The sequence below is a fragment of the Leptopilina boulardi genome, unplaced genomic scaffold (assembly GCF_019393585.1).
Source record: "Leptopilina boulardi isolate dan_hultmark-lab unplaced genomic scaffold, ZJU_Lbou_2.1 LbouV2_278, whole genome shotgun sequence".
In the NCBI taxonomy this organism is placed as follows: domain Eukaryota; kingdom Metazoa; phylum Arthropoda; class Insecta; order Hymenoptera; family Figitidae; genus Leptopilina; species Leptopilina boulardi.
The window spans coordinates 1,513,794-1,539,169 of NW_026137838.1; the positions used below are offsets into that span (position 1 = coordinate 1,513,794).

Here is a 25,376-nt window from a genome sequence, read left to right on the forward strand (position 1 = left end):
AGAATGTATGGAGAGTGAGAGAACAGTTTAGGAGTTTGTTATATTGTCCTTGAGACTTGTCAGGAGTACGGGTGAGGGGGGAGGGGTAACTTTAGTTAATTTCGTACCCTGCCATACGATATATCTTTCAGTGTTGGTCGTTATCTCGTTATAGTGCGCTAAACTCGAGTGGAGGTTAAGGTTCACACGAACCACAACATTGAACAAGGGACCGAATGTGGAGTTTGCAAGTGGCACCATGAGTTTACGTCCATCGAACATCGAAATATTACTGCGGACGTAGTATGACTAACCCTCCTTCTAACTCTCTCTCTATATATATTACACTGAAAACGCCTCGTCATAATAAATCACACTTTTTTTTTTTTTATTTCAGAACATGTACGTTTCCTTTTTACCCGGATTTCACGCTCAAATTGACACACACAGTAGAAGGACGCTGAAATATTATTTTCACAACTTTTTTCACAAAGGGGGAAATAAAATTGCGATCTCCTAAATATTTTCTTATTGTATTTATTGTTAACGATGTTCAAAACTTGTGAGAGTTCGTGATAAAAATATATCTGACTAAAACATAGGTACTTTTACTATTGTTAAGAAATTTCAGGAATTCAAAACATTTCGTCTGTCAGAAACTGAATTTTTATTACCGATTGTGGAATTATATATTTACCTTGATATTTAAATAGAAAAAAATTTCTAAATATTTTTGTCTAGCTAAAACTGACTATCCTGATACAAAAAAATGTCGGTAATTTAAATTTTGTCCAGCCTGACTAAAAATACTTTTACTACTAATTAGCAAAAGTATTAAAATAAAAATAATTCGTATACCAATATTTACATCCCCTGACATTCCTTATTTTACATTTACTTTCTCAGTACTATATCCCAATTTTCTCTACATTACTTAAAAAAAAAACAATTACCATTTTAAAGAATCGTCTATTTTAACCCCCCACAATGAGAATTTTTTTCCCCTTCTATAAATTATCCAATTAATTAAAGTCCCGAGCCACAAAAAAATGGGAAAAAGAATCGTGATCGAATCCTGAGAGCTTAGAATTTATTTTCCAACTCTATATAGTTGAAACAAAAAAAAGAAATTTGAGAGTAAGGAAAAAAAACAATTATATATATATTTTTTTTTTCAAAGTCGTATTTTATCGCAAAAAAAGGGAAGATGTATTCTTTTTTTAAGCATCATTTAAAGTAATTTCCAGGTATTTACCAAATGAGACAAAAGAATTACGAGAGGCTCGTCGAGCCATCGGTTTTATCTTTATCAGAGCGCGATCTCCCGAACCGAACCTATCTTCCCTTTCGTCCAACTGAAGAGAGAAAAATCCCCCCCCTCCCCGCCCTCTTTTTTTTCCGAATACGTTCGAGCGTTGAAACAAAAGGTCTGTAATTATTTCCACGCAATTTTCCTGGATATGGCGAGCGTGTGTGTATATGTGTCTGTATATAGAGAAAAAGAAGCGATTTCGTAAACGTAAAAATGTAATTGTGCGAAATGTATCAAGGTAACGAGCCGGAACATCGCGTCGAGTATCAGGAGAACGTCTTCCCTCTCTTTACCTCCCTTCACCTCAGCACGGGGTCCCAATTCGCTTTCCGTCGACGACAGCCGTCGACTATCGATTTAAACATTAGTGCTACGCCGTGATAATAGAATCGTTTATGTACACGTCCGCTTTTGGTATTTAATCTATTGGACATGATTTCCGCTTTAAAATTTTCCTTTTGTTTCGCTCAAATATTTTTTTTCTTCCGATTAATTAATCATTCTTATTTAACGTTTTTTTTTTTTTTTAATAAAATTAATTAGATAATTTCTAGGGGCATGTGATTATTCCAACAAATAATTAGAATTTTCCATTTAACGAATTTTATTCGATTATTTTCTTTATTATTTTTCAAATTAGCCTTTACCAGCTTTTTTAAACAAATTTTTACAATAGCAAAATTTTTATTTGCTAGAATAAATGTTTAGTTACCGAACTTTTATTCGGCTGAATTTTTATTTCACAGAATTTTTTTTAGCCAACTTTTTATTTAAAAGAATTCTAATTTAACCGAATTTAGCTTAATTCTCATTCAACAGAATTTTCAAGGATTCGAATTTTTAAATGTAAAAATTTCTAATTTACCGAATTTTCATTTGTCCGAAATTTCAAATGTTCGAAAAAACAATCGACAGAAAGATTTTGGAGCGAATTACAAATTTTTGTTCCCATTATTATAATTAAAAAATAGTTGTACTGTAAAATTTTTTTTTATAAAATATAGGGTTAGTAACGGTTTTTTTAAAAGAAAGGTAAAATTAAAAATATATTTTAAATATTTAAAAAAATATATATATAGAATTCTATAAATATAATTTTAGAATAGATATTATTTTATTTTACACGAATACTATAAATACGTGAATCGATTAAAAATAATATTGTACAGGTAATGAACTAACGACATCTTTTTTTTTATTGTAGAGAGGCAATAAAACCCCTTTTTAAAGAGGATTAAGTATGCACCCATGTGAATCACAGACAAATAAATTTAGATTTGAAAAAAATTCTCGTACTCGTAAAAACTGAAATAATTTTATTTAACGCATTGTAGCAAACGGTTTTTGTTAAAAAAAAAAAGAAGAAGAAAAAACTCCACCCGATTACTCTCCATACTTTTTTACGATGAAAAATAAAAGAGATTTTACCCTCTGGTTTATTAATCTATTGGTTAAAAGTTTCATTTTTATAATACACGTGGCTTTTAAATATTTTTTCAACATCTGTTGATGCGTCACTTTTGGAGAAGATTATAAATAACATGTTGGAAAAATAATTATATTTCGATCATAAATATGAGAATTTTTAATTTGTAAATTTAATATTTTACAAATTAAAAATGTATGGTTGCGTTTTTTATTTAAAAAAAAACATTTTTATATTTTTAAAAAATAATATGTATCCTAATAATATTATAACTATTTTTAGAAAAATTCTACCTTAAACGAATGCTCTTTTCCATTCTTCTGTAGTGGCATCCTTCCTTCAAATTAGAAAAAAAACACTCGCGATTTTAAAATTTTTCGAATAAAATACTATGCGATAAAATTAGGGTTACATACTTTATAGCGAACGAACGCGGTTTTAAGAAAATTCGAACACTCCCGGGACCACGTGGGGGGGGGGGGTTTAAAATCGAAAAAAGGAAAATTTAAAAATTAGATACATTTTAATACGATCGCGTTTGAAAATAAATTCCAACACTCCCGAAATAAAAATAAATTTTTTAAGAAATGATAATTAGAAAAAAAATAAAACAAAATTTTTTTTTAAATATCTTTAAAAATACTAAAATTATTCGCGATTTTTAGAAAATAAAATACGCGCACACGAAAATGTTCAAAAATTTATTCGCAGCAGAATTTAAACTGAAATTATTTATTTATGAATTTTATTTATTACCGGTTATGACCTGCTATGTTCGACCCGAGGTCTAGTTCACAAATGAAGGTCAACTCAAGATGGACACAAGAATTCGCTCGCAGAGTTATTGCTTTGTTCCACTATACCTGGAAAATACAATAAAGACCCAACCGATTATTATTTATTTTATTATTTATTTAATTATTCTTATATTTAAGTAAATAATTCTCTTATTTATAAAACAGAACCACGAATTTAATTTCAATAATACAGATAATATATTCCTTAATAAATTATATTATTATTATATAATTTTTTATTTTCTTAAAACAGTAAAAAAAGTGTTAAACTAAATTCCATTAGCCTGTAAATTTTTTTTTACTCGGAAATATTTAAGAAAATTCTAATTTCCATTAAAAGAAAAATATAAACAAAAAAAAAAAAAGAGAAAAATAATTTTAAACATTAGTTGTTTCTCAATGAGACGAAAATGGAAGGAACAAATGCTAGTGAGGTTTCAATTAGCGTTCATTCCTGAAGAGGTTGAAGTTTCGAGTTTTACCCTCTTTCAGGGGGAGAAAAAGGGGGGTGGGGGGTGGAACTCACTCAGTGCGCTTTGCAAAAACGAGTCTGCAATTATCGGGGTAATGTCTACTGCAACGGCGACTAGGAAAGTGTGCTAAAATACCTGCGATCGTCTGCCCGTCACACTTTGGATAGCATTGTTGAAGAAATTCTCTATCTCTTTTCTCTAAAAGCGCGCGGTTATACTCGAGTTTCCCTGGGAAATTCTGCGAACGTCTGGAAGAAGTCAGTTTCACATTGAGCGCACAAAACGAATATTGCATTCTTTGCTCTTTTTTTTTGTAATTTTGTAAAATTCACGAAAGCAAGAAAAAAACACGCTAGAAAAATTTGATGATGAGCGATTTTCATAAATTAGTAGCAGTTTTTTTTTTTTAAATTTACTGAAAAGAAAATTTACCCAAATTAAAAACATAAAGAATCGATTAATGAAATATAATTAATTTTGAACAGAGCCTTAATTAATTAACGATTAATTAATTTAAGTCACTATTTTAATTAAAAAATGAAAATATAAAAAATACCGACATAGAAATCTACCTTATCGACTGATGACAAAACAGTTTTTTTTGAAAAATGAAAATATAAACATTACCGACGTACAGATCTACCTTACCGACCGATGGTAAAACATTCCTAAAAAAATTTCTCAAAATTTTTTTACCATCAGTCGATAAGGTAGACTTCTATGTCGGTATTTTTTTATATTTTCATTTTTCAAAAAAAAACTATTTTACCATCAGTCGGTAAGGTTGATTTCTATGTCGGTATTTTTTATAATTTCTTTTCCAAAAAAACTATTTTGTCATCAGTCGGTAAGGTAGATTCCTGTGTCGGTAATTTTTTATATTTTAATTTTTTACAAAAAAAACTGTTTTACCATCAGTCGGTTAGGTAGATTTCTAAGTCGGTAATTTTTTTACACTTTTATTTTTCAAAATTTTCTACCATCTTGTTAATTTTTTAACGATCTTTTTTTATGCAATTAATGAAATAAAATTAATTTCAAATGAAGCCTGTATAGTTAATTTGTTTGTTATTTAATTGTTCCAACTAACGCAACGCCATCTGTTGTATATATTCAATCTTTTGGTAATTTAGAAATTTATTTCAAAATTTTCGCGATAAAAATTAATGCAGCTTTAAAATTAGACCCTAAATTGAACGAATGACAAAAAAAATCTTGAAAACACACCTTACACTCAACTGGAAAATGAAGAAAGGATCAAAATTGAAATTAATTTCCCTATTTAGAAAATTAATTCAAACACAAAAAGAACCAATTAATTTCGAATTGAGCATAAATAGTTAATTCACTGAACTAAATCTATATAGGAGCTAAATCGTTCAAAAACATGTCGGGAATTCGATGCATTAACTGAATTCTGATTATGTTGCGGTTTAATACCTTGTTGCTTAGCTTCATCCACTTACAGGTACTCTATACATATATATATATATATATATAGATGCATTAAGATGCTGAGTACTATAAGCATGTACAATAGTTCTATATCGATTGAAGCACTTCGAAACAAGATGAGGAAGGACGATCCCGAGAGATGGAGAGAGAAAGATGGATGCTGTGTACAGGAGTAATTTCATCAAATGTCGACAATCAAACTGAATTCCACAAATCGTGTAGACGAGAAGGGTGGAGTTGAGGGAGAAAGAGACAAGAAGAAAATTCCTCACAATATATATATATATATCTATAGTTCTAGAGAGCTAATGGTTTCAAGGCGTTTCCGTAATCAGGCACATTGTGGTGAGATAACGTCTGCTAAACATCGAATTCTCCGTCACCTATTCTCTACTCAAATCCTCCCTCACTAGTAAAACTTTTACCCCCTCTTGCTCTCTCTCTCTCTCTCTCTTTCTCTCACCCTTTCCCTCATCATCATCCTTCTCTCATTCCCCAAAACTTTCTCATTCCATACTGTGTGCAATGTTCTCAAACACCCTCTCCCCTCTCATTTCAGAGAAAGTTGGACGTTATATAGTGAAAGGTGAGGATGAGTTGAAGTCTCGGGTTTGAGAGAGAGAGAAAATAAAGCGAGGAAGGAACAAGACAGAATCTCATGCTTCCGTACCAGTTGTTTTACGATCGTGTATCTCGCGCCTATTTGCCAGAGACCTCTTTATCTTGACCACCTTTTTTCCAAGAGAACGGGGGGGGAGAGAAAAAAGAGAAACAAAAATTTCCTCGTGTTTACAAAGATAAGAAAATGACACGAAACTCTATATATATATATAGGTACATAAAATAAAAGAATATCTGCTCACCTCCTGTGTGCTTGGAACAACGACAATTTACTGAGCAAAATAATGAAAATCTTAATTTAGAAAAAATGTCAACTTTAAACTGAAGAGCTTCTGCAGTTTTCTCTCTCAGCGCGATGAGAAGCATTTTCTTTATCTTTAGTTCTACTTTTTTGCCTTTATTTTTAGTTCTTTTTAATCTTTCTTTTTCGTTTCTTATTTTTATTTTTTTAATTTTTATTTTTCGTTTATTATTTCCTTTTTTAATCTTTATTTTTTGTTTCCTATTTTTAGGGTTTCGTGGACCAGGCCAACCATTATCATAACAACCGTATCCATGACAACTGTTACCATAGCAACAGTTACCATGACAACTGTTACCATAGCAACCGTTTCTATGACAACCATTATCATAGCAACCGTTACCATAACTACCGTTTCCATGACAACTGTTACCATAGCAACAGTTACCATGACAACTGTTACCATAGCAACCGTTTCTATGACAACCATTATCATAGCAACCGTTACCATAACTACCGTTTCCATGACAACTGTTACCATAGCAACCGTTTCCATGACAACTGTTACCATAGCAACCGTTTCTATGACAATCATTATCATAGCAACCGTTACCATAACTACCGTTTCCATAGCAACCGTTTTCATGATAACTGTTACCATAGCAACCGTTTCCATGACAACCATTATCATAGCAACCGTTACCATGACAACTATTTCCATAGCAACCGTTTCCATGACAACTATTATCATAGCAACCGTTACCATAACTACCGTTTCCATGACAACTATTACCATAGCAACCGTTTCCATGACAACTGTTACCATAGCAACCGTTTCCATGACAACCATTATCATAGCAACCGTTACCATAACTACCGTTTCCATGACAACTGTTACCATAGCAACCGTTTCTATGACAATCATTATCATAGCAACCGTTACCATAACTACCGTTTCCATAGCAACCGTTTTCATGATAACTGTTACCATAGCAACCGTTTCCATGACAACCATTATCATAGCAACCGTTACCATGACAACTATTACCATAGCAACCGTTTCCATGACAACTATTATCATAGCAACCGTTACCATAACTACCGTTTCCATGACAACTATTACCATAGCAACCGTTTCCATGACAACTGTTACCATAGCAACCGTTTCCATGACAACCATTATCATAGCAACCGTTACCATAACTACCGTTTCCATGACAACTATTACCATAGCAACCGTTTCCATGACAACCATTATCATAGCAACCGTTACCATGACAACTATTACCATAGCAACCGTTTCCATGACAACTATTATCATAGCAACCGTTACCATAACTACCGTTTCCATGACAACTATTACCATAGCAACCGTTTCCATGACAACTATTATCATAGCAACCGTTACCATAACTACCGTTTCCATGACAACTATTACCATAGCAACCGTTTCCATGACAACTGTTACCATAGCAACCGTTTCCATGACAACCATTATCATAGCAACCGTTACCATAACTACCGTTTCCATGACAACTATTACCATAGCAACCGTTTCCATGACAACCATTATCATAGCAACCGTTACCATGACAACTATTACCATAGCAACCGTTTCCATGACAACTATTATCATAGCAACCGTTACCATGACAACTATTACCATAGCAACCGTTTCCATGACAACTGTTACCATAGCAACCGTTTCCATGACAACCATTATCATAGCAACCGTTACCATGACAACTATTACCATAGCAACCGTTTCCATGACAACTATTATCATAGCAACCGTTACCATAACTACCGTTTCCATGACAACTATTACCATAGCAACCGTTTCCATGACAACTGTTACCATAGCAACCGTTTCCATGACAACCATTATCATAGCAACCGTTACCATAACTACCGTTTCCATGACAACTATTACCATAGCAACCGTTTCCATGACAACTGTTACCATAGCAACCGTTTCCATGACAACCATTATCATAGCAACCGTTACCATGACAACTATTACCATAGCAACCGTTTCCATGACAACCATTATCATAGCAACCGTTACCATAACTACCGTTTCCATGACAACTGTTACCATAGCAACAGTTACCATGACAACTGTTACCATAGCAACCGTTTCTATGACAACCATTATCATAGCAACCGTTACCATAACTACCGTTTCCATGACAACTGTTACCATAGCAACCGTTTCCATGACAACTGTTACCATAGCAACCGTTTCTATGACAATCATTATCATAGCAACCGTTACCATAACTACCGTTTCCATAGCAACCGTTACCATAACTACCGTTTCCATTGCAACCGTTACCATAACAACCATTTCAATAACAACCGTTGCTAAAGATTTTTTTTCTTAACTACGGTTGCTAAAAAATTTTTTTTCCTTAGCAACGATAATATTAATATTGTCCACGAAACCCTTCTCTCATATTTTTAGTTTTTTAATCATTATTTTTCCTTTTTAAAAAAAATTTTTTAACATTGTGTGATTCTAAAATTGAAAGGAACATTAAAACAGCAACTCGTCATCAAAAATTTAAAAAAATTAATTAAAAAAAAAATTAATTTTTGACAAATGTCCAAAAGGAAATAAAACATGCTGGCTAATCTCCTAAAACGTTCAATTAGACTCTTAGAGTACAGTTTCGCGTCGCTACAAAGAAACAAGATACAGAATCCAGTGCTCATAAAATCTTCCAAATGCCATTCATCTCGACTCTGTCAAAGTACCGCCTTAATTGAATTGGCTTCAAGAGAGTGTAACCGTTGAATTTCTCTCTCTCTCTCTCACTCATTCTCTGTTACTCGTAAAGATATAATTGAAAGATGTTGGAAAAAATTCCCATAAGACGTAAATGTGTAATTCCTTGAGTGATAAGTCGATTTTAGAGGTTTTAGCAAGATCGTCGTACTCTTCTGATAGATACATAAAAAAAGCAACGAAAAAAAAGACGAAAGTTTATGTACTCGGAAAATAATGAACTTTTTGCGAAGAAAAAAAACGAGAAGCAAATTCCTAACTTTATCTGTCATCAGTTTCACATCATTTTTCCAGATGTATGTCACAATTTTCAAATCGAAGCACATCTCTTAAAAAAAAAGGTGAAAAGTTTTTTTTTATCTTTTAAAAAATATTTGATAAATATATTTTTTTAAATAAAGAAATATTTAATAAATAGAAGCAAATTTTTTTTCCATGATAAAACACATTTAAAAAATAGTTTTTTTTACCTTATTCGATGGAATAGTTTTGAAATGTAGATGCGAAAATAATAATAAAAGGGAAAAATGAGAAGATAATGCCACACAACGAACAATTGAACGTGAAAAAGAAAAGACGCGTATATGCAAGTGGTTTGTCTCTCTATTGACTTTATTGATGGGAAACATAAAGAGAAAAGAAGTTTCTCTCTCGTTGGGACAACGCTGTCCAGCTGGGAAATGCATTGACCCGAAGGAACTTCCGGTGTCATAGAAGTCTGTTATCACTTTTTATTGACGTCATAAATGTGCACTATATAGTAGTGATAGTTACTCGAATTTCACATATTTTTCTCTCTTTCTTTTTCCAACCAAAAGGAGGAAAAAAAAATTAACGATAAGAAAAAAAATTAAAATAACAAAAATGGAAAAAATGAAACGAATTAAAATTCGAACAAGTTACAATAACAAAAATGGATAAAAATAATGAGAGAGAGAGAAAGAACAAAAGATAAAATACCAAATTGGACAAAAGTTATAAAAAATGGAAAAGTAATTCCGCAACACTTTTCTAACGCAGTAAAGCTCAATTTTTACTACTTATTGAGTCATTATGCTATTTGAATAATAATTTCTTTTCTGTATTTGAAATACAAAAAAAACTATTTTATTTCACTTCTTTCATCAAAAAGTGAGTTATTTCAAAATTCAAAGCGATATTAGTCACGAAAGTGCAATAACAAAGGAATAAATGTATTCAAGTATCTAAATAATACCAAGATTCTAAATCTTGAATCTTTTTTTTTCCTTTTTTGCGTTACAAGAGATGAGGTTAGTCACGAATATCTATCGAATTCTGAAGGGTAATAATATTTATCGATTTCCAATTGCTGTTTCTATGAAATGCCGTATCTCACATTCTGACAGTTTCTGGTACGCTTTGAGCTTCAATTCCCTTCTCCCTCTTTTTCTCCTCTCTCTCTCTCTTTCTCTCTCTCACTTGCTTTATCTCACTCTCTTTCGAAACTCTGCAGATTTTATGCAGCAATAAGAACACCACTGTTATGTGGTGCTTACCTATAGAACAGCTGCGCATTTCAGGCGTCGCATAAACTTATAAGAACGTATATATACTGTTCGTACGTGAACATATAAATTTTACGAAATGGTATGACGCGTGTGCGTATAAATCGACCATAAAAACATAGACGAGCCATTTGTATATAAAAGAAAAAAAAAAAGAAAAGTAAAAAAAAAACACGAAATCTTCCATAAGGGTAACAAAATCTCTTGCCATTTCCCATTTTTACGGGGATCTATACAACGGAAGCTGTTTGCAAGTCGATAAAATAAAATCGATTTAGTTTCTTCATTTATTATCTATATGCACTTCGTTTTATTTCATCTCTCTCTCTCTCTATATAAATATATGTCTATATTTGTAACGGATTGAAATAAATTACAGAAAAAAAGAAAACATTTGCTAATCTAAATTTGGATGGTAAAAAAAATTTATTTGGAACAGCGAATTAAATTACCGAAAAAAATATTTGTAAATCCAAAATTAGTAGGTAAAAAAATATTTCCCTTAAACCGCGAAATAAATTACCGAAAAAATTTACAAATCCAAATTTTGTAGGTAAAAAAGATTTACCTGGACCAGCGAAATAAAATACCGAAAAAAATATTTGTAAATCCAAAATTAGTAGGTAAAAAAATAATTACCTTAAACAGCGAAATAAATTACCGAAAAAATTTGCAAATCCAAATTTTGTAGGTAAAAATGATTTTCCTGAACCAGCGAAATAAAATACCGAAAAAATTATTTTCAAAATCTTAATTTCGTGGGTAAAAAAAAATTTTACCTATAAAAGCAAACATTTTTATTGTTTCAGTTAAATCTTTCCCTATTCCAGTAAAAACATTCACTGTTTCAGTGATATCTTTTTTCTATGTGAAAATCCCTTTCTCTGCAAAAAAATTTTTCATAAAAATTCTGCAACAAATTTTACGAGAATTCATCAAAAATAAAAAAAACCTTTTCTTTTCCACACCGAAAAAATAGGTACTCTCATCTTAAGAGGAAAATTATTATTCAAACCAAACTTACCGATCTTTTGGAAATAGCAGCAGCAGGACCATTCCATTTTTTCCTTTTCTTCCTTCGACCTGAAACAAATAAATAAAATAACAAATAAAATAAAAATTCTTAATTTTTAAAATAAATATAAAAATTATTCGAACAACTATTCGCAAATAGTAGTTCTATATATATATCGAAAAGGAGGAAAACAGATGCTGCATTCTAAGCGACTCTTTTCGAGAATCTTCAGTATTTGGAGCATGGTCTTGGGGGAGAAGTTTTACGAGGCATTCGAGGGCATAGGAATCGCTGTGGGTACCGGAAGTAGAAGTGCGGTTTAGGTATATGTACCTTAACCACGCGGGCCTGGATTTACTATCGATGCTAGATTTACCTTTCGCTTGATTCCACGTGCATGATAGTTCACAAAAGCTGACTGCTTCCAAAAACGCTGAGTGAGCATTACACTTTTACGAATGAAAAAAAAAAAAAAAAAAAAAAACATGTATATAGATGTTCTTTTCCATTTCTCCAAAATCGATTACATTTATTCTATAAACAAATTTACAAATAAGAAATCCCTTCCTATACCTTCGATACTTTCAAAAATACGAATTTTAATAAAATAAAATTTTCAATAAAAAAAACATAAAAATTACCTTGCATCAATATTTTAAAATTCACATATCAAAAAGTGAAATTATCACAATAAAAAAATCATTACAATATTTTTATAATCCAATACATATATTATTTAATTTAATATTTTCCCTAAGAGTGGTATTGCGTTTCGATATTAAAGTGCAATCCCATAATAACAATAAAATCCAAATTACAATCGGAATACTGTTTTTTTTTTTTTTTTTTTAATATCAATAAAATTATTTATAGCTTCTACTCATATATCTACAAAATGATCGCAATGTTTTGTTCGACAAACAACATGAAAACCCATAAAAGCACCCAATGAATTCTTATTTTCCTCTCATAAAATGAAATGTAGATAAAAATTATAAACTTCACACAAATATGTGCGTCTAAAAAAAAATGAAGGGAAAAAAAAACTTTCCTTTTTGTATATATATATATAGGAAATGAATTACAAATTCTTATTCTATGAAAAAAGTAAGATTACTAAACTCACGAATGATTTCCGTTTCAATAACAAATCCTCTTGGTTAGAATAATGATAATAATTATTATGAATGAATGAATGACTTTTTGCGACAAAATCTCCCTTCTCTAGATTTATAACAGTTTGGTCCCGCTTCGACGCGCATTATGACAACAATTAAGATATTTGTCGCCTCATAAACGACATTGGTACCTTAGCACGGAAGAAAGTACCCCGTGAGCAATAGTCTCTATAAAAGTTCATTGTTCATGATATTTGGCATCCAGTTGTTCGCTGGCTGCACCCCAAACACGGCGACATGGCTACGTGGGTAAGTTTCAGTGATGTTATTTTGGATTCCCGGAAATCGGAAAAAAAAATGTTTATTATTAAAGTTTAATTAATATTTAAAATTTTTCATTTCTTCACTTTCGTGTAATATAATATAACTATATCGAGAAACACAATAAGCATATATAATATAACATATATGAAAATTAATACATCGGAACTTGAAATATAAAATCGAGTGAATAATTAGTGAACATCTCGGATTTATAAATGTGATTATACAAAATCGATCGTAATATATAATTAAATTCTCTTATCTTGTCTCAAATAATAATGAATTATTTCAAAAAATGAAGCTGTATAAAATGACATTTTATCCGATTTCCGAGAGACAAAAATATATTTAAAAAAAAGAATTTATTTTTACTCAAAAATTATATCAATGACATATCTAAAAATACGTGCATATTTAATAATTCAACGAAAAATTTGATCATACAATAAACACTCAATTGTCTATTACTGGAAAATTAACTGCAATTTTTTTTTTAATACTTTTTTTTAATACAATACAATTAATTAAAACATCTCTTTAAAAAAGTGCTTTTAAATAATAAATTTTAAGTAAAATTCACCTAGTATTAAATATTACATAAATGTAACTAATAATTTTTGAAAAATTAAATTTTCAAAAATTTTAAACGTACAAAATTGGATAAAATTCGATTGGTTAAAAATGCGGTAAATAAAAAATTTATAATTAATAAATTTAAAATAATATTAAAAATAATATTAAAAATAATATTAAAAATAATATTAAAAATAATATTAAAAATAATATTAAGAATAATGTTATAAAAAATATTATAAATAATATATTATCATACGTGACAAAAATAACCAATGAAAATCAAATTTTCCTTCAACATTTTGATATTAATACCTGTGTGACATATAACAGTTTATAGGGTCAAACAAACATTGTATAAAATTAACATAATTTAATGGGGAAATTCCTATTAAAATTTAATAACCGTTTACACAACCTCAAAACTGCTGTTGTAATCACAAGAAAGGGATTTTACTGCAAATCGTTCAAGCGAAAAGCGAGGGAGTAACAATTATCTGACAAAAAAAAAATTTATCACTTTCAACAGTAATAATCAAAGATTTACTACTTCTACTACTATTACTACTACTACTACTACTACCACTACTACTTTCGCTAATAAAAATCTTGATATCAAATAAAATTTACTTACACAACAAATATTGTTAAATATTTAATTCACTTTTATAATTATTTTCCGGTTTAGAGAATTGTGAAAATATTATCACTTCCGTTATTAGTGTTCGTTTCTAGAATTTTACTTTCGTCTTTGCAATTAGATAAAATATAATATCTATTTTCTTTCTAATATTTCCGTCAAAGTCAATGAGACAGAGCAAGAGACAATTACAACATAATGAGAATCGAACAAGTGGATATTTCAACAAAATAATAATGTTCAAGAATTAATAATTATTATTAATTAATAATAATTAATTTAATTAATAATAATTAATTAAATTAATAATAATTTAAAATTATTGCTAATTAATAATTCTTAATAAACAATTATTAGGAATTAAAAATAATTAATAACAATTATTAATTAATAACAATGATTATTAATCACTAATAACTGTTATTAACAATAAAGTATTTTATTTAAAACCATCCAGTTTCGAAATAGTATTTTATGATTAAATTAATTAAATACAACACGTGATGAAAATTTAATTTTCAAAAGTGAATTTTCTACCGAAACTTTATTTCATTAAAGTCCTCATCAGAGTGTTGATTCTATATATATATATATTCAAATCATCATTTCTAGAACTCACCTATTGAAAATACGCAAGATGACTAAGAATTTGCATTTTCATTTCTATTCTTAATATTTAAATCCAAGGTAAATGTATTTTTCGATTAAATTTAATTCTTGCTGAATATATATAATGGGAAGCCAAAAATTATTTTTAATTAATTCGACTAAATTAAAAATAAACGTAGAGTGAACCTGTCCAAAAGTGAATTTAATTCAACCTCTGATATTAAATAAAATGATATTAAAAAAATAATTTTCAAGAAGGTTCAATTTATATATATAGAACCGAAATAAAAGAGTGCAAATTTTTTTTCCTTAATTAATACTGGACATTATCACTTAAGGACGAGTTTACACTATTTGGGGTAAGTTGTAAATCATTTAACTTGATTGTAAATCAGTATTTAGAGCAAAAAAAAAAAAAAATTAGGCTTATTAAGTAGTAATTATGCAAGTTGAATATTTCGTAAATGATATCGTAATAATTGTATTACTAATTTATAATTAGATAATAGTTTGAATTGCACTCACTTAGAAAATATTTTATAAAATTAGTGCAAATTATTTGTTGTTGTATTTTTTGTAGCAGTAGATTAAATACAGTAGTTAATTATTCCTACATCAGTAATATCACTATTACAGGAATGGTTTCTTATCCTGGCTGCTGCTTGCCAAACAACTGCCCAAGATCTCACAATGATCAATAAGAAGTCATTGCAGCATCCATTTATAGAAATAGTAACACTAAGAGCACCTAGACAACTACAACCAATCATCCATCTCAGGAATCAACAACCATTTTACAATATTGTTCCATCGTCAAAAAATATTTCCTACATGCGACAGCTGGGTCATTTAGGACTTGGAAATTTTCAATCTCTTTCATTCGTAACGCCAGGACCCTATCAAAGAGGCTTCAAATCCATGTTAATCAAGGCAAATAACACACCAACGGCAAAAATGTCAATTATCACAAAACCCAATAGTATTCTCAAGAAACGAAATCATTATGGTACCTATTACGAAATGCCTTGGTACAATCATAAAACCACTGGATACAATTACAATAAAAAACATTTCACTGACTATGGCTTCTATCATGGAAACAATCATCTCACCAGTAATGATCACAAACACGATCATCATCACGCTCATCATCATGGACACTCAAGTCAACACAATCATCTACACGGTCACAAACATCAAGCCCATCATCAACATAAACACGGTCACTATCAAGATCATCATCACACTCACAACGAAAATCACAATGAACAACACAATCACGATCACAAACACGACAACAATCATCAACACACCCACCAACATCAAAACAATCACAACCACCAACACGGTCATCATCACAATCACGGTCATCAACATCACTCCCAACATGAACATCACGAGGAACATAAACACGTCGGTGAACATCATCATCATCACAAACACACCCATCACAATGAACATCATCATCATCACGAGCATCATCATCACAACGAACATCATCATCATCACACCCACAAGGAAACCGAAACGCATCATCATCATCATGGACACGAGCACAAACAGGATCACAAACACGAGCATCAAGAGCAACATCAACATCAACATGGACACGATCATAAACACGCCCACCAAGAGGAACACAAACACGAGCATAAACAAGATCATCATCACAATCATGCCCACGATCATAAGCAAAATCATCAAGAGGAACACAAACACTCACATCACGAGGGACATCATCATAAACACGGACATCTACACAAACACGATCACAATGAAGAACATAAACACGAACATCAAGAATCTCACAAACACGATCACGACGAGGAACATCAACATAAACACGGTCATCATCATAAACACGGGCACAACGAGGGACATCATCACAATCATCAGGAGGAACACAAACATGAACATCATCAAGATCACAAGCATCTACATCATCAACATCATAAACACGGACATCTTCATAAAGAGGAACATAAACACAATCATGATCATAAACATCATCACAATCATCACGAGCAACACAAACATCAGGAGGATCACAAACATCATGAAGGACACCATCATGGTCATCATCATGAACATGATCACAAACATAATCATCATGGACACAATCATGGTCATAATCATGATCACAATCATGGACATAATCATGAACATAATCATCATCATGAGAATGGACATCATCATCATCATCATAATGGTCACAGTCTTTATAATGGACACGGTCAACGAATTGAGAAAAATCATCATCAGAAATATCATGAACTTATTCATCCAACTTATGCAGGATTTAATATCAATAATATTCTCGAGAAATATAATCCCTACATACTTGGCAATCAGAATAACAATAATAATAATAATAATAATAATTTTGCTTCGTACGCAAGTGGCTCGGGTGAATATATTTTTCCTGAGGAGAGTGCACCGATTGTAGCAAGCGCACCTAATGTAGCAAGGACACCTCTTGTAGCAAGTTCATCCATTGTATCCGCTTCCGTTACTACAAACGCACCAATTACTGTAACAACCTCTCTTAACCGAACCTCTATTAACCTAACAAAAGTTAAACCAACAAAGAAGAATAGTGCCTTCATTATTCGAGTTAAAAGTTAAGAACTGAAATTACGTTACGATTTTAGGTTATAATTTTAATAACGTATTTCTAAAATTGACAATTTTTCAATTTTATTATTAATTAATTTAATTTAATTTAATTAATTTTCAAGAAATTAATTATTTAAAGTACTATTTTTGCAATTGGCTAAAAATCGTTACTTACTAAATATTCTGATTTAAAGGTATTAAAATAAAATTAATTAAAATTTTTTTAGTAGCTTTAAAATGGTTTTTTGAGACGATTTTTGAAGAGACTGATTAAAATTTTCTTACTATTCCTTATATGAAAAGATGTGTAATTCAATCTTAACCCTGTGGGTTTATATGCCATAGTTTTGATATCGAGAGAGAACATGAATTATAAACTGCTTCCTATCATATTGATTGCCAATACTTTTATATAACTTGAGGTACTAGTTACTTATTTCAATTTATTTTAGCTCATTCAAAGAAATTAAATTATATTCTTTGAAATAAGTTTGGCACATGCCTTACAAATATAAATCAATCGATATCAAATTGTCATCGACATATTTTTAATAAAGAGAACTTTAAAAATAAGCGGATTCAATTTTTCATTATCATAAAATTGGTACAGAGAAATGTAAAACATCTTTTCAAGTAATGAATTTATCTATTATTGTTTTTCTTTTATTAGTTATTAGTGGTAAGTCTAATAAATTTTTTTTACCCCAACATAGTTGCATCTTATTAAATACTATTAGAGAAATTAATATTTAATATATTAATTAGTAAATATCTATTAGTATTAGTAAATTAGATATTGTAGTTAGTAATTGTAATATATGTAAATATATTATTTGTATAAAAATTAAAAAGAGTAGTAATAATTTATTTTTTATACTAAATAACCTTTGAACTAAAAAAATCTTTAGTCCCTAATGTAAAACAATTTGAAAAAAACGAGTGAAAAATTGCAAAAACTAGGAAAAATTTAGTGAAAAACTAAAACAAAAATTTATAACGTGAAGTGAATAGCAAAAGTGAAATACAACATAAACGCAACAAATATCAGCACACTCGACACTATCACTCAACATCTGACACTCACAGGTTAATATATTTCAATAAAATATTTACTTGAAATTAAATATTCGAAATGAATTTAAAAACAAAATTTATGTTACCGTTACAGGCGTGGCTATTGGTCCTCGGTTTATTGGCAGCAACCAACCTGGTAGCTAGCGAAGATCCAAGATCAAAGAACCAGAAGTTTCGATTTTCACAGCCATTCGGTAACAATATCTTATCGGAACCAGCTCAAAAGCCAAAAATACCATCATTCCACTTTGGAAACGATAAAAACAACCAGAGACGACAATTAGGTCATCACCTCGGTAAATTGAGACAAAGTCTCCTGTCCCTGCCAATTCCACAAAAAGGATCACAAGAAAGTGGAATAAGAAGACCATTATTTCTAAGAGGAAATGACATTGGCATTCATCCAGATGAAAATTTAGCACTACAACCAAAACTACGAACCTTTCTCAATCAAGATCATCAGCATGGACATCATCATCACTCTGCCCATCATCATAAACACGGCCACCATCATCACGCAAAACATGATCACAAACATGGCCATCATGAAGATCATCATCACAAACACGGTCATCATCATGGTCACAAGCACGGACATCATCACAAAGCCGAGCACAAACATCATCACGGACACAAACATCACGCTCATCATCATCACAAACACGGCCATCATCATCACCACAAACACGGACATCATCACAAACATGGCCACCATCATGGACAAGATCACAAGCACGGTCATCATCATAAACACGGTCACAAGCACGGCCATCATCACAAACACGGGCATCATCATCATCACAAACACGGACATAACCATCACTCAAAACACGAGCATCACGAGGAGCACAAACACCATGGAGAACATCATCATCATCATAAACACGCCCATCACAATAAGCACCACCACCATCACGATCATCATCATCACAATGAACATCATCATCATCATGCCCACAAGGAAACCGAAAGTCATCATCATCATCACGGTCATGAGCATAAGGAAGACCACAAACATGAACACAAACAAGGTCATCATCATCATCATGGACACGAGCATAAACACGGTCATCACGAAGAACATAAACATCATCATCATCAAGAACATCATCATAAACACGGACACGAACACAAGCATGGCCATCACGAGGAACACAAGCACGGACATCATCAAGATCATCATCATAAACATGGCCATGAACATAAGCACCATCACAAACAGGAACATCATCACAAACAAGAACATCATCATAAACACGGTCATCATGAGGAACACAAGCATCATCATCACGAGGATCATCATCATAAACATCATGAAGAACACAAGCACCATCATCACGAGGATCATCATCATAAACATCATGAGGAACACAAACATCATCATCACGAACATCACAAACATGGACATCATCATAAACAAGAGCATAAACATGGCCATGAGCATAAACACGGTCATGGTCATCATGAACATCACAAACATCACGAGGATCATAAACATCACGAGAAACACAAGCATGGACATCATCACAATCACAAGCACGGTCACAATCATCACGATCATCACAAGCATGGACATCATGAAGATCAACATCATAAACATCACGAGGGTCACGATCATCATGCCTTTGAGCAACATCTTCTCTATGGTGACAAAAATTTTGGTGATCGTTTTCAACCGGAATCTGTCTTCCCCGAAGCTAGTGTTTCAATGCCAGTGACAATATCTAATTCACCACTCTTGAAATTTGGAGATAAATTTAAACATTTATGATAAAGATTCTTTAAATGACTGTTTTTAATTCTAATGATTTAAAAAATGTACTTAGAATTGACGCTGGAATATTCCTAGTGATGCACAATAATTTCACCCGAGTTTACACTATACATTAATTAATTATGGAAAGTCTGATATTATTAATGATATTGTATCGTAGAAATCGACATTTGTATGTAATTTTTCACGTGCCTATTGTTATAAGTCCTTACGATATTTCTGTATTTTATTATATTTATAGAAATAAAAATTATTAATTTGAAATTTGATTCTTTATACCAAAGAAATAATTCCAATTTTAAAAAATATTAATTTTGTTTTTTTCCAGATCGTGAATTTTCTTTAAATCTCATTAATATAATAAAAAAATGCAAACAAATTGTTATTACAGACATCAATATGGGTCCTCGGGCTATTAGCAGCAGCCGGTTTCACAGCTGGACTAGATCCAAAAGCAACAATCCAAGAACCAGTACAACCTGTTATTTTATCAACAGAACCGCCAAGAACAATAAGACAATTAAAACCCGAACAACAATTTGGAAGTCATCAAAAACGACAACTTGATGATTTCAATATTGGCAACTTTGATGATAATTCACCCCTCGAATCACCCGGGCCAATTGATTTTGATCTAAAAAATCCACCCGACATAGGAGACTCTAAATTAAGTAGAAATCATTACAACACTTTTGGTCATCATGGTCATCATGATCACAATGATCATCACCATCACGCTCATCATAGTCACAAACACGGTCATCATCACGACAATAAACACGATCACAAACACGGCCATCATCATCACCACGGACACAAACACGGTCATCACCATCATCACAAACACGGACATCATCACAAGGCTGATCATAAACATCACGAAGATCACAAACACGGTCATCATCATCATCACAAACACGGACATCATCATGGACACAAGCACGGTCATCATGAAGATCATAAACACCATCACGGTCATCACCACAAGCATCATCATGGTCACAAACACGGACACAAACATGGTCACAAACACGGTCATCACCACGGCCATCATCACGGACACCATCATGAACATCACTCAAAACACGAACATCACGAAGAACACAAACACCATGGCGAACATCATCATCATCACAAACACGCCCACAAAAATGAACACCACCATCATCACGATCACCATCACGTCAATGAACATCATCACCATCACACTCACAAAGAAAAAGAAAGTCATCACCATCATCACGGACACGAACACAAAGAGGGACACAAACACGGACACAAGCACGGTCATCATCACGGACATCATCATCACCACAAACACGGTCATCACGAGAAACATCATCACGGACATCACGAGGATCATCATCACAAGCATGGACATCATCACAAACACGGACATCACGAGCATCACAAACACGGACATCATCAGGATCATCATCACAAGCATGGACATCATCACAAACACGGTCATCATGAAGAACACAAACACGGACATCACGAGCATCACAAACATGGACATCACGAGCACCATCATCATAAACATGGTCATCATCACAAACACGGACACAAGGAAGATCATCATCATCACCACCATGAGGATCATAAACACCATCATCATGAGGATCACAAGCATCATCATCATGAGCATCACAAACATGGACATCATCACAAGCAAGAACACAAACATGGTCATCATCATAAACACCATCACGATCATCATGAACATCACAAGCATCACGAGGATCATAAACATCACGAGGGACATAAACACAAACACGATCATCATCATGGACATAAGCATCATCATGACGATCATCACAAGCACAAGCATCATGAGGATCATCATCATAAACATCACGAGGATCATCATCATCATGGTTTTGAGAAACATCTACATCATTCACATGGACATAGGACATTTGAAAATCCATTCGCTGGAGCACCAAATCTCGAGGAATACGTTTTTCCTGATGCTAGTGTGCCTATTGGATCGAAGACAGCAATTGTTGCACCTAAATTTGTCAATGCTCCAACAATTGTTGAAAGTACCAGTCCCTTCTCGACACGAGTATGATAATGATGATAACAAAGAAAAACGAATATCAACTTTGAAACCTTCTCGAGAGGATTCTATTTTACGAATTATTGTGAATGGAAAATTTTATTTTTAGAAAATCTTATTTTAAAGGGCAAACATTTTTTAAGATTAATGTACTTACTTTAAGCACTAAATGTACTGATATTAAGACACTTGATAACATTTTAAACTTAAATAATTTTTAAAAAATTTACTTAAATTTAAATTATTATTTTCTGATAGTGTTTTTAATATTTTTCTTTCAAAACATTTTTTCAAAAACTATATTATTCAATAATTATTAATTTCAAACGTGTCTTAAAATAAATTTTTCCCTTCACTGTTGACGTAAAGAAATTTTTTTTATAAAAAAAAGAATCGTCGAAAAGTCGCTGGTCGACTTGGAGTGCAGTTAGAAAAGACGTTTTGTACAATAAAAAGGAGAATTGATTTTTTATTTTCTATTTTTCCATACTTTTTTTTCGATTGTAGCCAATTGTTGAAGCTTGACTTTTCCCGACGAATTTGCACGTTCTTTTTTAATAACAATTTCTCTATACATAATGGTATACTTTGAACGATATATAGTCTCTCACGCTCTCTGAGTCTTTTTAATAGTTGGCCATTTTAACGCAAAAAAAAAAAAAAAAAAAAATTGCATAGAATAAAACGTCTTCGACACTCAAAAGAAGTGCTATATATATGCTCTTCGTTCTTTGTTACCATTGTTTTGTTGTACTTTTCTATCACTATTGCAGAAATAAAATGTCACTGCCAATTTTGTTGGTATTGTTATTTTTTCAATTATTTCCAATTTTTTCAAATGTAAATTTCAATTAAAAAAAAAATTTTTTTTAATTAATTTTTAATTTTAAAAGTTTTGAAATAAATTTTAAAAAAATAAAACTAGTTTCTTATTTGAAAACTTGTAAAGCGATTTTCGTTGTAAATTCACAGACATTTATCATTGATAATAAGCACTTTATCAAAAGATTCGAATTTGGACATTATAAAAATGAAATATTAAGAAACGTATTCATTTTGAAAAGTTAGTTTGCCAACCTTTGTCTGAAAATCCGGTCAATTTGGCAGCATGTTACCATTTTAGTGTATATACATATATATGTAAACTGGTCTAGCCATTATTTTGGCTGAATGCCAAAATAACTGCTCACAATGCCAGATGGCACTCGATTATTGGAAGAAATAGCGTGAGAAATATAAATAAAAATGGTATTGCAAAGGTGAAGACTGATGTATAACATTTGGAGTAAGATCGTACCAGGTCAATCTTTTTCTTATACATAAAAAAAAAATTCATTTTAACCTAATTTTTTTTCTACTTTTTCTATATTATAAGATGATATTGTCTCTTTCTTTTTTCACTTTCATTTTCACTACTTCTCAAGTTTGATCGACCGCATCTAATCGACTCAAGAAAAAAAAAAAAATTTATTAGATACCCGAGGTCTGTAATATTGACAACGTTCATTATTATCATAAAATTTAAGCGCGTCAACTATAGAAAAGGGGAAATTGCAGAAAATCATTTTCTTTTCTTTTTATATTGGAATGCTTTTGTAAATGGATTTGTCAATAAATACGATTGGAATTTATTGTCACTCGACTATTAAATACGTGAAATTTTCATTCTCATGTTTATCACAAAGGAAATTTCTCTCTATCTCTTGGAATTCTTTTTCAATTTGCAAAAGTATGTTTTTTGATTTTTTTTCACGTTTCGTCTTTATTAAACGAATAATTAAATAATTAAATAATTAAATAATTAAATAATTAATTGATAGTTGAATATAATTAAATAATTAAAAAATAGTTGAATATAATAAAAAAATTAATGGGCAGTTATATATAATTAAATAATTAATTAGCAGTTTTGTATAATAATTAATTAATTGATAGCTAAATACAATTATTTAATAGATAGTAAAGATAGTAAAAAATATTGAGAAAAAAATTTTAAAAATTACCGACCTAGAAGTCTACCTTACCGACCGAAGGTAAACCAGTTTTATAAAAAATGAAAATATAAAAAATTACCGACATAGGAATCTACATTACCGACTGATGGTAAATTTTTTGAGAAAACTGGGAATTTTTATCATCAGTCGGTAAGGTAGATTTCTGTGTTGGTAACTTTTTATATTTACATTTTTCAAAAAGCTGTTTTGCTATCAGTCGGTAAGGTAGATTTCTAAGTCGGTATTTTTATTTTTTCATTTTGCAAAAACTGCTTTACCGTCAGTCGGTAAGGTAGATTTCTATGTCGGTATTTATTATATTTTTATTGTTCAAAAACTGTTTTACGTCAGTCGGTAACGTAGATTTCTGTGTCGGTAATTTTTTTATTTTTTTCATTTTTTGAAAAACTGTTTTACCATCAGTCGGCAAGGTACATTTCTGTCGGTATTTTTTATATTTTCGTTTAGGAAAAAACTGTTTTACTATCAGTCGGTAAGGTAGATTTCTATGTCGGTATTTTTATTTTTTCATTTTGCAAAAACTGCTTTACCGTCAGTCGGTAAGGTAGATTTCTATGTCGGTATTTATTATATTTTTATTGTTCAAAAACTGTTTTACGTCAGTCGGTAAAGTAGATTTCTGTGTCGGTAATTTGTTATATTTTCATTTTTCCAAAAAACTGTTTTACCATCCGTCGGTAATGTAGATTTCTGTGTCCGTATTTTTTATAGTTTTATTTTTCAAAATTTTGGACGCATTACAAGGAAAAATATTTATTTCTTATAGTATTGATATAATTATAAAAAAAAAAATTTTATTGGTAAAAAAACATGCTATTTTAAGGATTATAACTTAATTTAATTTAATTTTAAATTTAGATGAGTAATGAAATGGAAAACTGTCTATGAAGTTTATGTATTTAGCAGGACATGAGAATAGATCTTGACAAAGAATG

At 31.1% G+C, this 25,376-nt stretch overlaps 4 protein-coding genes across 4 annotated transcripts in view; 3 read left to right on the forward strand and 1 right to left on the reverse strand.

The window, feature by feature from the left end:
- The window catches only part of LOC127281867 (tryptophan 2,3-dioxygenase), a 317,236-nt gene that overhangs the window by 264,561 nt on the left and 27,299 nt on the right, over positions 1-25,376 (reverse strand). Inside the window, exons 2-3 of the mRNA XM_051305836.1 lie at positions 11,646-11,704; positions 3,011-3,580 (exon numbers count right to left, since the gene is read on the reverse strand). The gene's annotated coding sequence lies outside the window, so the exon portion shown is untranslated. The remainder of the gene's footprint in view (positions 1-3,010; positions 3,581-11,645; positions 11,705-25,376) is intronic.
- Positions 15,591-17,525, forward strand: LOC127281885 (sarcoplasmic reticulum histidine-rich calcium-binding protein-like). Its single transcript, XM_051305860.1, has one exon. It carries the CDS (start codon positions 15,591-15,593, stop codon positions 17,523-17,525), a length of 1,935 nt encoding a protein of 644 aa, XP_051161817.1.
- Positions 18,649-20,361, forward strand: LOC127281886 (histidine-rich glycoprotein-like). Its single transcript, XM_051305861.1, has one exon. It carries the CDS (start codon positions 18,649-18,651, stop codon positions 20,359-20,361), a length of 1,713 nt encoding a protein of 570 aa, XP_051161818.1.
- LOC127281887 (histidine-rich glycoprotein-like) lies at positions 20,487-22,438 on the forward strand. Its single transcript, XM_051305862.1, has 2 exons — positions 20,487-20,585; positions 20,756-22,438. Exons 1-2 carry the CDS (start codon positions 20,487-20,489, stop codon positions 22,436-22,438), a joined length of 1,782 nt encoding a protein of 593 aa, XP_051161819.1.

Bases quoted from the DNA above. Each gene is read 5' to 3' on its own strand.
- LOC127281885 (XM_051305860.1), top strand. From the start codon at position 15,591: ATGATCAATAAGAAGTCATTGCAGCATCCATTTATAGAAATAGTAACA.
- LOC127281886 (XM_051305861.1), top strand. From the start codon at position 18,649: ATGAATTTAAAAACAAAATTTATGTTACCGTTACAGGCGTGGCTATTG.
- LOC127281887 (XM_051305862.1), top strand. From the start codon at position 20,487: ATGGAAAGTCTGATATTATTAATGATATTGTATCGTAGAAATCGACAT. The intron at 20,586-20,755 runs GTATTTTATTAT...TTGTTATTACAG, and splicing joins TAAGTCCTTACGATATTTCT to ACATCAATATGGGTCCTCGG.